Source organism: Hypomesus nipponensis, chromosome 9 (assembly GCF_054491055.1).
Source record: "Hypomesus nipponensis isolate SF chromosome 9, ASM5449105v1, whole genome shotgun sequence".
Classification (NCBI taxonomy): domain Eukaryota; kingdom Metazoa; phylum Chordata; class Actinopteri; order Osmeriformes; family Osmeridae; genus Hypomesus; species Hypomesus nipponensis.
Window position 1 is genome coordinate 17,676,256 of NC_140369.1, and position 17,805 is coordinate 17,694,060.

A 17,805-nucleotide genomic window follows, 5' to 3' on the forward strand; every position below is an offset into this window, starting at 1 on the left:
GTGGAGCCTGTGTGGCGCATCGAGGGAATTTTCCGAATGTTTCTTTCACCATGGCTCAGCGCTCAATCGAATTAAGTGTGACAGTGTCGTCAGAGTGATGTCACAACCTCCAATGGTTCCTCAGCGAGGACCAGTACTGAGATGGTTATCTCAGTCCTCTTCTCCGTCCTATCTCCTCTCCCACATGCAGTGGAAATTGACTGCACAACCCTCACCCTGCTTCACACAAACATCACAGGTCAGTCTGGGTCAGAGGTGAAAAGGTCCCTGTTGTAACCATCAGCGTCTGAACATTGGCTCCTCCAGGTGCACCAATAACATGACAGCCCATCCACGTAAGGACAATGTAACAATCGATGTTTGAAAGAAAAACCAACAACCGTATGTGCACCGACATGCACGCTAAAGCAAATTGACTTTGTTACATAACTTTAAGGTATGTGAGGTATCATGATGAATATGTCCGTTGATTTACTGTGCCAGAGTTGGAGTGGAACAGCCTCCTGACATCTGTACAGTTCATCACCGAGGACAGAGGCCCACCCTCAACCCCATACATCTGCCTTCGCATGGCAGTCACGCTTCCTAATGATGCACTAATAAGCGGTAGCCTCGGTTTCGAAACCAGCGCTGCCAGCGAGTCGTCAGCCAAGGTAAACCAACCCAACGCTCTCCTCCTGAAGCTGTGAAGCTGTCAGCTGGGGATTAGCCTGTACTGTATGCAGGCGCACCGCTGCTCTGTATCCTTCCACACCACAATAAAACACCCTCTGACAGTCCCCCCCCCCTCCCCCTCCCCGCCTACCAACGAGTTGTGCTGAAAACCACCGCGTCCAGCCAACTCGCTTTGGCCCAAGGTGGTGGAGCTTCGTGTGTGCGTGTGGATGTTGGAATGGAGAGGCCTGCTCACAGTGGTCTGGAACATGGGTCTTTTCAGAGCCTTCACTTTTACCCGACTGGGAAAGGGGACGGCTCAGCTCCTCAGTGCAGTGGGACGAAGCAGCATCTGTTTGGGACGACGGTCATCGTTTGGCTGTGAATACTCTCCATCGAAAGACTGGGATTTCGTACAAAAGGATCCGGCGTCCAGGTTTTTGGAATGAGTGGAGACATTGTGTCTGGAAGGGCCGTCGCTGTGACGTGGCCACGAAGCGTTTGGCTTGTTTCTGCTCTTTGTCAGTTTCCCCCCATGTGTTAGCGTTTCATTGTTCCTCCGAGCTTCCTCTCCGCCTGTGTTGGCTTTTTCCACGAGGTCTGTCGTCTTAAAGAGATGCGTGACAGGCCTCGTTGCTCAATCTCTGGAGTCGGACCGGTCGCAAGAAGCACGGAGTGCTTATCCAGGCGGGAGACGGCTTCAGCGCGGGTTCCTTCCCCCCCCCCCGGCGGGCCGGTCAGAGACGCCGGCCCCCCCGGGTGCGCAGAGTCCCCACGTCAAGAGCACTGACGCTGCAGAGCACAGACGACTAGCTCATCCGTTGAACAAACCCCCCTGCCCCCTCCCCCCTCTCTCGACAAGCGCCCCCCCCCCCCCCCCCCCCGGAGGAACACGCAGCTTCGCCGCGGTGCCGTCGGCACGCCGTCGGCGAGGACGTTCGGGGGGGGGGCTGAGCTCAAGGCGACGAGCTCATTATCGATCGGACAAATGAGCGGTTCATGAAAGGGGGGGGAGGGGGGGGCCGTCCAACGCCGAGGCTGGCGGAGCCCCCGCAGAGCTGCCGACTGAGGAGCCGACACCTCCCCCGGCTCTCCACGTACTCCCAGTGAGGCTGCGCTGCGCGCGCCATCACGCGCCGGTTCACGCCCGTGTCGACTCTTAACACCATGTCCCACCATGTGCACACACGCTTCCTCCCCCCCCCCCCCCCCCCCTCCGCCCACTCTGTCCTCGATGCCGCAGTGCAGAAGGCAGCGACACATGCAGTCGGGGGGGGGGGGACCTGACTGGAATAGAGAGGGTCACCAGACAGACGTTGGCCGCTCTGGGAGAGGTGGCGCCCGTCACCGTGGAATGGATCTCATTAAAAGGGGGCCCCCCGGGTCACACTGTGATGGACAGGGGAGACGTCACTCATCCGCCAGGGGCGGATTAGCACTGAGTCACAGCCGACCCCCCCCCCCTCCACCCGACCCCCCCCCCCCCCCCCTCCGGCCACCCCTCTGTCACCCCCCCCCCCCATGAGAACACACGGCATACCAAGTGGGTCCACGCAGACTCTCATGTGAGACCCCCCTCCCCCCCGTCCCCCCTCCGTCATCCGCACTCGACAGTCACAGATACGAAGCTGCAGCTCCCGACACCATCCTCCAGGCCCGGAGCAGGGGAGGGAGGTGCGGTACCAGTTCACCCCAGATTCCTGGTCTGGGAGCTGGACGACTGGAGCTCATCTGGCCCCCCTCTCCACCACCTCCAGTCTGCACCACCCACCACCCACCACCCGCCACTGCAGCCCCGGTATTTTCATGAGCCTTTACAATCCAAACACTTTGCCGCAAGTCAAACAAGCAGGCCGTTTCCAAGCCCGCTAGCATCAATCATTTGTCCTATCCGAGACTCAAACCAGACCTCGTGCCGTATACCCACGCCACCACCTCTCCACCATTGTTATCCCCAGACCCACATACGTGGAGAGCGGCTTGCCATATTCCTAACGGTGTTCACATACTCTGCCACATTGTGGTGATGCTACTCAGGCTAATGCTGGCAGCGTGACCCTGGCCTGTCCTCGCTCCGGCCTCTCGTAGGATAAGGAGGGGCTGGTCGTGTAGCCTCCTACTGTATCACTGCATTCCCTGGAGATCAAGTGTCTAACAATAGACCTCTGGCACCATGCCCAGGACAGGAGCGCGGGCGGTGGGCAAGCAGGCGGGCAGCGTGATTGGTCAATCCTCAGGACTCCACGAACCTTCATCCAACTCCTCAACCAGACCACAGAAACAGTATAGGAGTTGAAAAAGTATTTTACTCAAGTGACCTTGAGGAAAGTCGCTATGAGATGATCCTTTTAAATAACATTTCCCAATGTTATTGACGCGACTTCTGAATAAATAGCATTCAACAATTAGTTTGCTGGTTCGTTATTGTAATGAGTTCATGACCAAAGAAGGGTTAACCCTTGTGTTATCTTCGGGTCATTCTGACCCATCAGTCATTGTAACCCACCGTCGTATTGCAACAACTTTACCGCATACAAAAACAAAGTGAAGCATTTTCTTTTAACCGTCGGGCTGTCTCAGACCCCCCACATGAAGAAGGTTAAAAGAAAATGCTTTTTTTCACGTAGTGTCTCCAATAAAATGGCATTGACCATGCTGCCAAACATCCAGGGGAATTCTAGCGTGGAAGTTGGGTGAAGGTGACTGCTGCCCTGGATCCAGATGGCTTATATGGATTATAAATGAACTTACAAATGGCTTATAAAGGTCTTGTAAATGAATTTGATCATAAAGTGTTACCAGCCCATTTGAATAACATCTAAATCCATGGCTAAATCCAGAGCTGTCATCTGCAGCAGTTGTTCTGGTTCTTGGCAGGGACTCATCCAACCTATTTCGAGAGCCCGAGAGAGATAATGACTTAGTTACGATCGTATTCTACGATGACGCCTCGATACTGGCTTCCCTAACTGTTGTCGTTTAGTCGTTTGGCACCTTATTCCCCACCACTGCTCGACAGGAACAGTAATCCTTGTTCAACACTCAGCAGCTTTTTGTGTGTCATACTGAACTCCACGCGTCCAGCCTAACAAAGGGAGAGAAATGTTCAGTCATGCCCCGTGCCCAGTTACAAGCATCAACAGAGTTGACACGTCAGTCATGCGCCCAGCTACCGGAGAGGTGTTAACACCCGCGCCACAACACACATAGCACTTTCACCGGCTACACCCCTGTTCACGCTTACTGTCGCAACGAAATCATGGGTTGACCATAACGTTGAAATCTTTTTGGGCCTCGAATCCTTCAGACCACGGTTATAGAAAAAGCACACGCAGACTGTGGACTCGCCTGTGCTGACGTCATACGGCGACGCGCGCACCGGCCTGGAGGTTGCGGATATATTATCGTGAGAGATAGAGAGACAAAGAGAGAAAGAGAGTCAAAGAGAAAGATAGACAGGGAGAAAGAGTCCAAGAGAGAGAGAGAGAGGGGGAGGGAAATAGAAAGAGTCAAAGGGAGACAGGGAGAGAGAGAGAGAGAGAGAGAGAGAGAGAGCAGAGCCGGGCGCTGAGGTGTACTCCACGGTGACAGAGAGGTCAGAGGTGATCAGCAGAGGCTGGGTATTAGCGTTACCTTTCTGAGGGATTATGACATTTTTAGGGCTGGGGAATGTGATCCCTCCCCTGAGTGGCCTGATGCGGCCCGCCTCCTGAGGTGCTCAGGATGGGGGTCAATCTGCTCTGACGTGCCCTCTCACCTCCCTGCCGCTCCCTTCCGTCTCTCCCCCTCCCCCCCTCTTCCCCTCTCCCCCCCTCCCCCTTATATAACCTGAGTGTGTGGGTATGGGTAGGAAATACCTCGTGTGAAGAGCCGCCATGCGCTTTGTTTTCCGTTTTCAAATGGCCTCACGATGGAGACGTGTGGCTTTGAGCGGCTGCTCTCACGTCACGTGTTTTTCGACAGACTTTGGATACGCCATGGGTCGTATCATCACTGTGAAGTCTGTCCTGGGCGGGGGGGGGGTTTGCGTGAGAGATTACAGGTCGCTTGTGCTAGGTTAGCCCAGTGTGGAAACAGCCCGAGGACATGAACAACTTAGCCCCTCAACGCACACGGGGGGGGGTAGAGGAGCTTCCTGCACTGTGACACAGGACAAATGAGGAATTTACTCATTTATGAAGGGAAATACAAAGCATCCGTAATCACAGCAACATTGCTAATCCCTTCCCTAAAACAGCGGGGGGGGGGGGGGTGAACCTGTCGCCCCTTAAAACACAGGCCCCCCTGGAGCACAAAGACCCCCTGGCAGTCCACTGAGGGCTGGCCGTGGTCAGGGGTAGGGGGCGGTGAGGGGAGGGAAGGGGGGATGTTGATTCAATGCTTCGTTACCCTAACAAAGACCTCTGACAGTCTTTGATGGTCTGGAAACTGGACCGCAGATTGTCTTTGAGGCTGGCCGAGTGGAGGGGGGAGCAGGAGAGGGGAGGTGAGAGGGAGGGAGGCGCTGGACTAACAGAGACATTTATTGATTTTATTTAGTGATTTATTCACAATGCCACTTCAAATATGACAATAATACAGTTGGGGTACAAGACCAAATGGTCGAGATTTATCGACAACAGGAGCCTCCCCTTCCATGAATGGACAGCAGGAGCAGCGGAGCGCGTGGCCTCGTGTCGAAAGCACGTCCAGGAGGTCCAGTCAGCCTCTGAGGGACCTGCCATGTATGCATCCAGAAAAGTGGAAAAATCGAGAAATATGAAAAGGATCCATTCGGAGAAAGACATATTATGGCCTACTGCAGCAGTGTTGCACGGTGAGACTTGGCTGCCACGTTTTCTTTCTAATTAGCATTGCGTTTCACGAATGACAGCCGACATACAGTTGACTCACTCGTTCGTCCCTCATTAGGGAGCCGCAGAGCCAGTTTGTAATAATAGCCCCATCAGCAGGGTGAGGCTGATCAAGTCATCAAGCTCCACTCCCCTCGCGAGTCCCCTCTCTGGCCGTGCGTCCGTCGCACGCACAGCCATCCCTCTCCGGCAATCTCCAAATCACCTGTCATCCCCGCTAATACGAAGCGACTGCCAGTTGCCATGGAGGAAATCATCCACGTCTTTAATGTCACTCCTCATTAGCCGGGAGGCAGAGGCAGGTAAGAGAGTTTCCCCTCCAGACTGTGGCCCGTGTGAACCCCCAGCCTCCTCAGCGAGAGCGGCCTGCCCTCCATCCACTTCCAGCGGGGAGGAGGGCAAATCTTTGGCCCTGGAGGGGCTCCCACTCCCAATAAACAAGCAATTAAAACATGGGGGTTGGTGCCTCTCGCTGCAGGAATGGCCCATGGACTGACAGCGGGGGTGTTGACTTCTGCCGTTGCGTAATTGGCTCTCTCTTTTCTTCCCCCTCCCTTTGGGCATCCGAAAGTCATAAACAACAGTTGCTTCCTGTGTTTGTATGACGACTCGCGTCGGGGCTCCTCTCTCCCCTTCAGAGCTCGTCCTCATCTCTCTCTCCCTCCCTCCTCACCACCCCCCTCTCCACGGCGCGAATGCTGCCCGGGTCTGTCACCCACCTCTGGTGAGACACCCTCTTTAATATTAATGGCGCATTAGCCGCTTTCTGCCTGACATGCCGTTCGCCCACGGCGAACAGAGGAGAGCGGGACATCTCTCGTACGAGGACGCATCATGCCTGACAGCCCACCGTGGAGGAAGCTGCTGACACACGGATGATTCCAGAAACCATTCCCCCGTCATCAGCCAATCACCCCCCCGCCTCTCGGCTGTCCCCCCTCTGCCTGTACTCGGGGGAGGGGGGCAGTCCCATCTGTCACAAACGCCCAAGGATGATGAGTGTTCACTGGTTTGAATCTCAGAATCCATGTATCTTACAAGTAGCTCCTTCCCCACCATCCACCCCCAACCCCCTTTTGACTGCGTTGTCCCTGAGTCCAGTAACCATGACTAAACGTCAACCGTACCAGACGTTGGCCAGCAACAAGGCTGTCAAAGGCTCCTTCTGGACAATGCGAAGCAGCACCTCAGAACAATTGTTTATTCTGTACCCCTGCAAGGCACTCGACTTGTTTTTGAAATGCGTAAGCGTACACAACGGTAGAGCCGCCTGGCATGGGAAAAGCCATCAAGCCTCGTCAAGCATGACAAGTCTCTGTGAGAGTACGTGTTCTCCCAGGGACTGCCATGCCCCCTCCTGACATCTGACCCCCAAAAACCCTCCATCAGGCCTCCAGGCCTCTCCAGAGACACCCCCCCCCCCCCACCACCACACACACACACACACACCTGCCGTGACATCGACTCCGTTCTGCAAATCTATCCGGTCACGCTTTGCATCAGAGCTGCCAACACCAGATCTACCCTCTTCTCTTTGTTTCTGTGCACACACACACACACCCACACACACACACACACACACACACAGACACACACTCTTGCATACAGGGGCTCAGGTATGCAGTAATCCCCAGCCTTGTAGATGCATCCCTGCTGTTGGCGACACAGAGGGAGAGGGCCTCAGGACAAACCACCACTGTGCCTGAGCTCTGTGGGACACTTGGGAGAGCAGGGTCGCATTAAAGGACAACTCACAGCAGTCTGGACTGCGTCGTCACCGGGCCATGTAAAGACCCGAGATGCAAGCCCAGAGCAGAGAGCTCCATGATGTGGCTCTGCTGCCACTGCACTGACTAACGGTTCTCTGTGTGTGTGTGTGTGTGGGGGGGGGGGGTGTTGGCGAGAGAGAGAGAGAGAGAGAGAGAGAGAGAGAGAGAGAGAGAGAGAGAGAGAGGGGGGGAGAGAGAGAGAGAGATAAACTAGATATATAGAAATACAGCAGCATGATACTTGCATAGTTTCCCCTCAGGTTTTTCTTTGCCCCACGTAGCTCCACAAACTTCTCCCCTCCTCCCTCCTCCCTCCTCCCTCCTCCCCCCTCCCTCCTCCCTCCTCCCTCCTCCCTCCTCCCTCCTCCCTCCTCCCTCCTCCCCCCTCCCCCCTCCTCCCTCCTCCCTCCTCCCTCTCCTGTCCCCTGAGCTCAGGGACCTCATGGAAGCGGGGGAATAAATAACCGGGCAGCCATGTTCTACCTGTCTGTGATCCATTATTCAGCCGACTGGAGCACAGTTGATCTGATGCTGGGAGGAGGGAGGGAGAGCCCAGGTATGGGGGAGAGGAGAGCGCCTGTGGCCAGCCGGGGGGAACAGCTGACACGACCTGTCCCTGGCCCTCCCTCCTCTCCCTGGCTGTCACATGACTCAGCCAGCCCAGCGATGGAGCGGCCACAGGATGGACTTCTGCACTGACAACAAACAAACTGTACGAGCATGGGTGCTACATCACCCACGTGCACGCGCGTACTGTCCGCACACACACACGCTCACACATACACACATGCTCACACATACACACATGCGCACACACACATGCGCACACGCCGGATGATAGCCTGCCAGCTCCCCAAACCTTCTCCCAGTGGCACTTCCACCTGGCTCTGCGGGAAGGCGTTTCCATGGAGACTGGGTGGTGAGCGCACTAACGAGGAATTGTTTGTGTGTATTTGTGTGTGTGTATGTGTGTGTGTGTGTGTGTGTGTGTGAAGGGGCAGGTGTGATAAAGCAGTGAGGACAGGTGTTGGGAAGCTGTCAGTCTCTGAGATCAGTGCAGTTGATTGGGGCTGATTGTCTGGAGAAACTTGTTTAGGAGATAGTGCTGGTTATAGGGGGCTGCTTCAGAGATAGTGCTGGTTATAGGGGGCTGCTTCAGAGATAGTGCTGGTTAGATGAGGGCTGCTTCAGAGATAGTGCTGGTTAGATGAGGGCTGCTTCAGAGATAGTACTGGTTAGATAAGGGCTGGTTCAGAGATAGTGCTGGTTAGATGAGGGCTGGTTCAGAGATAGTGCTGGTTAGATGAGGGCTGCTTCAGAGATAGTGCTGGTTAGATGAGGCTGCTTCAGAGATAGTGCTGGTTAGATGAGGGCTGCTTCAGAGATAGTGCTGGTTAGATGAGGCTGCTTCAGAGATAGTGCTGGTTAGATGAGGGCTGCTTCAGAGATAGTGCTGGTTAGATGAGGGCTGCTTCAGAGACAGTGCTGGTTAGATGAGGCTGCTTCAGAGATAGTGCTGGTTAGATGAGGGCTGGTTCAGAGATAGTGCTGGTTAGATGAGGGCTGCTTCAGAGATAGGGCTGGTTAGATGAGGCTGCTTCAGAGATAGGGCTAGTTAGTAGAGAGGCCTTGTTTGGTCATATGGTTGGTTAAGTGAGGGCTGGTTAGGAGTTAGACACTTTATGACTGCTCAACTCTCTGAAATTCCTCACTCAACTACTGTAGCAACGATAGAAACTACAGCTCAATAAATGAAGAAAAAAAGCTTGCGATGACCCCAAGCATGCTTACCTGCCCATGCTGACCAGGGAGCTGGGGTCACCTGACCAGGGAGCTGGGGTCACCTGACTAGAGAGCTGGGGTCACCTGACCAGGGAGCTGGGGTCACCTGACCAGGGAGCTGGGGTCACCTGACTAGAGAGCTGGGGTCACCTGACCAGGGAGCTGGGGTCACCTGACCAGGGAGCTGGGGTCACCTGACTAGAGAGCTGGGGTCACCTGACCAGGGAGCTGTGGTCACCGATGTGGAGTGGTGGCCAGAGGATCTCGGCGATCAAGCCGTCGGCTTCGACGCGAGCTATAATAGGATGGGGCTGTGTCTTTTCCACGACCTTGAGGGCTCGCTGTCCCGCCAAGCGCGTCAGCTCCTCTGATTAGACACGCTTTGATGACCCGCCAGAGAACGCTCCTAAAAATACCAACGTCAGATCCCTGTCATGCCCGCACGCAAACATCTCAGCCGTCAAGGCTCGTCTGATCAACCACAGCCTCGTTGGGCACGCAGGCAAACAGACACAAGCTTCGCCTCAATATGACTGTGATGACTGGGATTTGAACCCATGGGGTTCGAGCATACAGACAGTTCAACTCCAGAGCACGTCCCATCTCTAGGATAAGCTGCACTCTCGGAAACTGTTGCTGAGTGGGAGAAGTGGGAGCTAAGTTTCCGTTGTGCTTACTCTCTAGTGCAGCGTTTTCTCATACACACACCAACACGAATTCACACACGCATAAAACAAGCATGCACACCCACACACACACACACACTCAGCCACACAGTGGGGACAGAGGAAGAGGTCATCACACGGAGGTGTTGACAACAAAGTGTGAGAGTGGTTTTCGAGAGGATCAGAGTATTATGGGATGGCCCACTAAACCTAAAAGCCTCTAGATGTCTGCGCACCACTCCGAAGGACCGCTCACACGATACTGCACCTACATCGAATAGACCGCACAGGACAAGGACTACACTAGCTCCATGTCTGGTTATGTCATATTGCTCGTAGCAAAGACTGAGGTCTCTCAAAGCAACAGTACAAGCCCAGAGTCTGAGCGAGTGTTTCCCCACATTCCTCGGGCCCCACCAACCCTGAAAACCAGTGGAATGACGGAGGCGTGCAGCCGGTCCCGTGACCTGTGCAGTGACCATCATTCCTACACATCTGCAGAAGGACGTCCTTCTCCCAGGCCTGCAGAGAAGACCTGCAGGTGCACCTCCAAACTCCTCCTCCTCGTGTCTGGAAAGACTCCACACTCGAGTCATGCTCCGCTGCAGAAGTGCGTGTGCTTGTGTGTGTGTGTGTGTGCTTGTGTTGTGTGTGTGTGCTTGTGTGTGTGTGTGTGTGCTTGTGTTGTGTGTGTGTGCTTGTGTGTGTGTGTGTGTGTGCTTGTGTGTGTGTGTGTGTGTGCTTGTGTGTGTGTGTGCTTGTATGTGTGTGTGTGTGTGTGCTTGTGTGTGTGTGTGTGTGTGCTTGTGTGTGTGTGTGTGTGTGTGTGCTTGTGTTGTGTGTGTGTGCTTGTGTTGTGTGTGTGTGTGTCCTGAGTGAACTTCCTTTACCTTCGTCAGTCACCCAGGGGAGGCGTGCGTACTAAACTCTGAGTTCTCTGCACCTGAAAGGAAGTTCATCTGTTCTGGGGATCGTCCGAGACCAATGCGTGCATGCATCGGTTCCTGGCAGACAATTAGGCACAGTGGTCATGATTTTGGAGACACGAACACGGTTTATGAAAGTGGACACTATGGGGTTTCACTTTTGATAGTCGTAAAACGATGACACGATGTCGTGAAAATGCACCGACTGGCACAAAGCGATCCAAGCCTGCTGGTATAATTGGCGGTCCGGTGCTCTTTACTTTACTATCCACCTCTTCGAAAAAGCATCCAGCCGCATAAATCAGAGCGGGGCCTATCTGTCTCATGAATTCAAAGGGATGAGTGATTGCAATCACCTGTCCCTCCACGGACTCCCCTTGGCCCCGATGTCACATCTCAGGGAGTTGAGCTCGCCCCCACCCCCCTCTCCCGCTGGTCCTTCTCCAGTCCCCCCCCCCGTCCCCCCCCGTGTGCCTAATGGGGTTCGAGCTGGCCTGTCCCCCTCTGGCGTCCCCTCTCAAGTGATGTCCCCTCTAATCACAGGGCCGGGGACTGAGGGCTTTAAATAACACATAGTTAACGTCTGCTGGCCACGGGAACCACCGCCACACCGCTTCGCTACAGTGTGCGACCTGACAATGGGAGGCCCTCCCTCGCTCGGGCTCGCTGATGGAGTGTCCTTTTCGAGGTCGCATTGAGAGCAGCTACAGTTTAACAGAGCTGTAAATGCAACAGTTGCTTCAGGCTAATCAAGCGCCTAAAGGAGGGACAAGTGGCCAGACTGTGTCACCGGTGTAACTCTAGAAGCCGGACAATGACGAAGAACAGAGGTGAACATTGTTGTTATGCAACATACTGGTATGGCGAAGTGTGTTAGCTTTTTTGTGGAAGCTCACAAACTTCAGGTTAGCCGTCTGCTGCGATACAGACATTCCTGTCGTCGTCTGAGGAGGTTATTGTGCTCTCATTTCCTCCAGTCTGTTCTCAATATAGAGAGGCCCCCCCAGACCAAACAAACAGGCCAGCAAATATTAGTTGAGCGTAGGTCCGGGGGAGCCAGGCCTACAGCGGTGTCTTGCAGTGACCACAGAGGAAGTGACCTTTGACCTATACCTTTCATCCCCCAACCAGAGAACAGCCTGTCAGTAGACATGCGTGCGATTCATTAAATGTTTGTGCCTCCTAAAAAGAAAAATGACTGTTTAGGAGCTGTTTCAAAAAAGAAAATAGCTGAATTCCAAAACAAAACTTTTTTTCAAAAAGATTTTTACAACACTTTTTATGTGCTGTATGTCCAAGCCAGAGAAGAGTAACATTTCAACATATGTGGAATTCACTCAACGTTTCTTTGCGAGTGTGAGAGAGGAGAGAGACTGAACTTCCTCAAAGACAGCCAGCTCAGGGCACTTTCCCAGGGGAAAGGTGACCCGTGGTTTAAACGATCCTCTACACATGTGTGGTGGAATATATCACTGCACCCAGGGAACTTGTCAATCTGTGTCAAGACCAATCTACTTTGGTGGCATGGCTGCACACAAACACACACAGGGTAACACACCCTCACACCAACACGCGCACATCCTCACCCACACAAAAAGACACACATTTGGACAAACGACACCTTCACGTTTTGTACCGCGAGCGTCAGTATGCCGACCACAAATCTGCGCACGGCCATCTTGTTTTTCAACGTTTATGCTGAAATCTTCCCCCAGTGCTTCTTCCTCTTCAAAAGGTCAGGCTTGTTGGCTGTAGTTCTTTTAACGCTTTGGCATCGTGGGGTCATGGGGAGAGCGATGTTCTTCGGAAGTGTTTACAGGCCCCCTGCCCCCTCCTCCTGCACACCCCGGCTCTCTAATTACAGAGACCTCTGCATACTGACCATGCTTCCTCCTCACGCTTCAAAGCGGAGGCACCATTCACACATTCGCACACATCTCCACGAGCAGAGAGAAGAACAGCCACAGCTGTTGCCATGTCATCAGGAGGCGTGTCCAGCCGGCCGGGGGGGGTCAGAGGTCAGACGCAGCCCAGGAGCTGCGCCGAGGCCGCTCCTTCCGAGAAGAAACGACGCGCGCAGACGTGCCCTTTTCGAGTCTTCCCGACGACGCCTCCCGTAATGAGTTCACATCAACCGGGTGGTAGCACACGGCCTTACGACGAGGAGGGCCCTGTGTTGAAGCAGTGGTCACCAGGTGCACTGTGCATGTTGTTCTGTCAGGGCAGGGATTCTGAGGATGTCTGACATGCAGGGAGGAGGGACTGGAACCCCCTGGGGGAATCAGGATGATCATCGTACACTGCTCCAACTGATCCGAATGTCAGTGATGTCAGAGTCGGCGTTCCTGAGGGTTTCCTGATAGCCTTCCCGTCTTCCAGCGCTCGAAGTGAAAACCCGGGAGGATTCTTTCCCAAATGAATAACATGTCACTCTTGAACTTTGACTTTGAGCCGAGCTGCGCTATGATTGTTTCGCTCTCCTCGGAGTGTGTTTAAACGAGGCCCTTGTGTGTTTTCAAACACGTCGACAGGAGGAACCGGAGGATGGGGGGGATGGAGATGGAGGGAGGGGATTGCGCTGTTCCTCGCCTCGGGAGAAAAACCCACTCTTGCAACTCCTTTCCTCACAAATGAATTCATAGTCGAGAGACATCTTTGAAACGGGTTAGTTGAGCCGCAAAGCTTCCTTTGTTTCATCTGTTTCAGATGATGTTTGTCATCTGTTTATTTCCGGTCATACATTGTTGTCCTCAGTTTCTTCACCTTCACGATGATGATGCTTCGAAAAGTCATTCAAAAACAAGCTGTGCAGAACACCACACATTAATTAAATGAACAATATGGGAATGGAATAATATTGGGATTCCTGGCAAACAACGTTAGTGTAATTGGATTAGAACAATTAAGCCGATGAACTCTTATTACGGTGGAAACATTTAACCGCTTTTGAAGTTTTTGAGACAAAATCCTGCCTGGGGCCTTTTCTATTGGATATGTCGGTGCCGCCTCAGTGTAATATAAGCACAGACATATTCAGCTTTAGATTCAATTGAAGCAGAGGTGAGGCCAGAGCAACGTCGCAAGAGAAGATACCCAGTAGAGGGTTTGTGCTCGTCAAACTTTCTGTCATAACAGCAGGGAGAAGCGCCTTTGCAGGAGAAGTTCTCGTGGAAAAACTCATGATCTCACTAAAGCAGTGACCCTCAGGTCAACCCACCCCAAACGCCACAGATCAAGGGCTATCGCCACACTGGGGAGAGAGGGAAAGCCCATCTCCTCATGTTTATCTGTCCATCTGCCTCTTTAAAGGTCTGGTTTAAGCAGCCGACCTCTGAACCCGGCTGTAAACAGTGATTGGGTTAGCTAAGCTGTGTGTCGGTCTGCTCCTCTTGGAGGCCCAGAGGAGTCTGGTGCCTCAGGGTCTGGAGACAGGGCCGCGGGCAGACTGGAGGGAACTCCGGAGATAGCTCATCCCATACCATTACGGCTGGGCTGGATGTCACGGGGAGAGTTGGGGAGACTCCGAAACGGACCGAGAGACAGAAAAAGAGACGGTAAGAAAGAAAAGTAGGCATCGAAAGAATTTAAGACAATTTATGAGGCTATTTAGAGCCCAGAGTGCCTCAATTCAAAGAAAACAGCAATCACGACAGACAATCTACAACAGCAGGCTTTGATTGCAACCAAACCGCAAAGATACGCTTTTTCAAGGAATGATAAGTGCCAAGTGTGAAGGGTTGAGAATCAACAACAACAGTTCTCCCTTTCCCTCCCCCACCCAGACCCCCCCCCCCCCCCCCCCCCGCCCCTGGCCTGCAGCCAGTCATTCCCGGGGGGGCCCTCAGCCCATGTCTACACTAATTGGTCATTGATACAGATTGGGATGATCTGTGCTTAAGGGGTAATTAGATAGTGTCAGTCTCTCTCAATCAGGTTTAGGAATGAAGCTATCGCTGTGCAGGCTGTCTGAGGAGGGGGGTGGGGGGGGGTGGGGCTGGGATTGTGTTATCTCCATTCCACTCAGGTCTTATCTTCAGAGCGTGAGCCTGCAGAGAAACAACAGCCTGGCCACAGCCAAAGCAGACTGGTAGTTGGAGTGCCAGACATGCGATGCAAAGAGACAGAGAAGAGGAAAAGCCCCTCATGACAAACGCACTCGCCAAACTCGTTCTAAATCCTATCGTTTCATATCGAGGGGGAAAATTGTCCGGTTCATGCATATGTTTTGCTATTCAGACGATTTGGATGGGAACATTGTTCCAGACAGTTGGGCCACAACGCTTTTATGCACTTCACAAGGGGATTTTATTGAGCGCTGCAATTACGTAGATGTCCGACTAATCCGAAATGACTGATTTGATGGCCAGGGATTTTATGGGTGGTGGAGTTCTTTTATGACACAGCGTTTTAACATCGTGTGGTAACAAACAGCCTGTGTGGCCGTGAATGCTGGCCGGGGCCGACCCTCTCAGCGCATGGATCTGTTCTGAAGTCCATGTGTGAAACCCAAGATTAGACAGCCTCAGCCAGGAAACATAGGGACTGGCCAAAGTAACTGCAGCAGGACAACCACCACGCACACCATGCACCATTCTGGTTTCTCTGGTTATGTTACTGAGGTAAAAACCAAACATATCCACAAGTTCTTGGCTAAAACAGTCTACTAAGTATGTTGTTTTGTGTTCACCCTGTGTGTCTGTGGCATCGGCGGTCAGCTCGTGTGACACGGGAGGCACCTGTGAGAGGCCAAATCATTGAGCTGGGGGAGTCGCACAGGAAATACTGGGATAATTACTCGGGAGCAAACAGTCTTTAATTTAATGTCACACCTAATACCAATCCAGACGTAAGTGGGTGATGAATCAGAGGGGACCGTGTTGGCCGCCATTCAGAAGGGAGGGAAGGGATTAGCCCTGGGTTTTCTGATTAGGGCTGGATGATTGGATGTCTCGTGTCGCTCTCCACTGGGCGACTACATTCCTGTTTTAATGTCATTTATAATATCAGCGTTCAATGTGAAGATGCCATCGAATGTCAAACCGAACCAGCACACAGAAGCCCAAGCAGGAGTGTTTTAGATGAGTCACAACTATAAAAAAGTACCACGTTTCCACAACTGCTTCGACTCTCTCTGACAGACAGCACGAGCTTCCGATATGTCGAAGTGCTGAAAGCCTCAATGACTGACCAGCGTTCAGGCCCCGACTAAAGACGTCACTCGGAAGTCCTCGGAAATAGTTTTTTTTTTTTGCGTGTGCATCTGTACAATGTCACGGCCACATCTGCACTTGACAACTTGCGTGTTTTGTAGCGACCGGACTGACAACCTAGACTTCCCACGGCCTCGCGTCCATTCTTCAGATATCTGCCTTTCTGAGTCTGTCTCTCCTGCCATTTCAGAGCTCTAAGAGAGGGGGACATTCCAGAGACTGGGAGCAATGCTCTCTCACTCTCTCTCTCGTCTCCGGTGCTTGAATGGTGACCCTGAGAACTGGCTAACGTTATGGAAAGCTATAATGTCACTTGGAGCAGATCCACTTGGCTGCTCCCCCAGACCTTACATGTTGGAAACGTTTACGTTTAAGGGAAATTGCCATTAAGAATGTATGGTGAGTCTCCTGGTCCTCACAGAATGGATTTGGAGTGACGTTGGCCGCTGGTCTATTGAACTACTGTCCATCAAATGCTTCCCACTGCGCGAGTGACCGGCAGCACTATGAACCAGCGAAACAAGGCTCGAATTGTGTTTAGTTCAACTTGTGTGCTCCCCCTTTCTAAAGCAGTTGTGTGTGTTTGTGTGAGTGTGTGTAGGCCCTCATAGTGCTCTTGGTGTTGACCGTGACCACCCCACTCCCTAGTATATTTTTCTGAAATCAGCATGACTACATCAGGCCTAACTAGAGTTTTCTGGGTGTGGACCCAATCATGTTTATGAGAGAGGGCTATGTTTAGTCTGAAATTCCCCCTATTTTGGTCAAAAACAAATAAAAGCCATTCACGGTTCGCAGTGGTACTGACTTTGTCACCACTTGTTCAAGCCTGTCACCAATTTGCACATCAAAACTCATTCAGGGTGACGGTTACAATTGGGCCTGTCGTCTCCCAAACACTCACCAGCGACCCCCTTTGCCAGAAATGACATTCACTCCAAACAAATACACGAGACTCAAGCTGGGGTCGTCTATACAACTCCAAACCCGTGAGCCGAAACGGGTCATACCTGGTGTCAGGTTCAGTGGACCTCCTCTGCAGCACAAGCACCCCAGTGTTAGACCCTGTGAGACCCATGATGCTTTGCTATTACAGCAGGGACCAGAGCTGATTCGCTGCCACGAACGTTTCGGACCGAGCCACAAACACAATCAGACCGAGTCCACACAGCTGTCTAGCGCACAAAGGATCAAAATACCTCGGAATACAGCAACAGTCCACCTGAAACACAAGCAGAGCCCTGTTCAGACCCAGTTTGGAGATCATTCATCAAAAAACAAACAAGGAAATCACTCTAAGGGAGAATCGTCGAACCGGGTGCAAAGGTAGGTGGGAGAACTCCAGCTGTTCTCACGAGCAACCGTACCTTCTTGAAACCTGAGGGCAAGTTCACCATCCTCCAGAGAACTGTGGCTCTGTCTCTGATGACCTCCATGTGAGCTTGGAGCCCCACGTCTTTGTGAAGACCATCTCGATCCGTGCCGCGGTCGGATCGCATGGCTTAAGAACGAATCCTCTCCTTCTTGTTTTTGAACTCCCTTCGTTATCTCAACGTTCAAACAAAAGACAGGCAGTCCCCCAAAACATGATGCAGCCAGTGGTAGATGGCGTGTTGGTCTGCCTGCGCCCTGTCCCCCCCCTCCCCCCCCCCCTCCCTCTGGCACACTCATCGCACGGAATACAGATTAGGGGGTAGGCGCATCCCTTTGTTGTTGCATGGAGGGGATGGGGGTATTTGAGTTAGATCACCTGGATAGCATTCGAAACGCACACTGCACCTATCTGGGCTCCATTTCTCACTGGTGTGTTTCAGGGCCGTCAGAGTAGCGCATGCAGGAGGGCTGAGTGATCCAGCCACAGCAACACAACCGCAAATGATGTGGTGCCTGGTTTCAGAGGCAAAACCATCCCAGACTGGCTGCACAACAGGCCCAGAGGAATGACG

General features: G+C 52.9%; 1 protein-coding gene across 1 annotated transcript in view; it reads right to left on the reverse strand.

The window, feature by feature from the left end:
* The window catches only part of sema3fa (sema domain, immunoglobulin domain (Ig), short basic domain, secreted, (semaphorin) 3Fa), a 70,179-nt gene extending 52,821 nt beyond the window's left edge, over nt 1-17,358 (reverse strand). The window contains exon 1 of the mRNA XM_084705909.1: nt 17,227-17,358. Coding sequence (XP_084562035.1) covers nt 17,227-17,358 — 132 coding nt within the window. The remainder of the gene's footprint in view (nt 1-17,226) is intronic.
* Nucleotides 17,359-17,805: the final 447 nt, after the last annotated feature.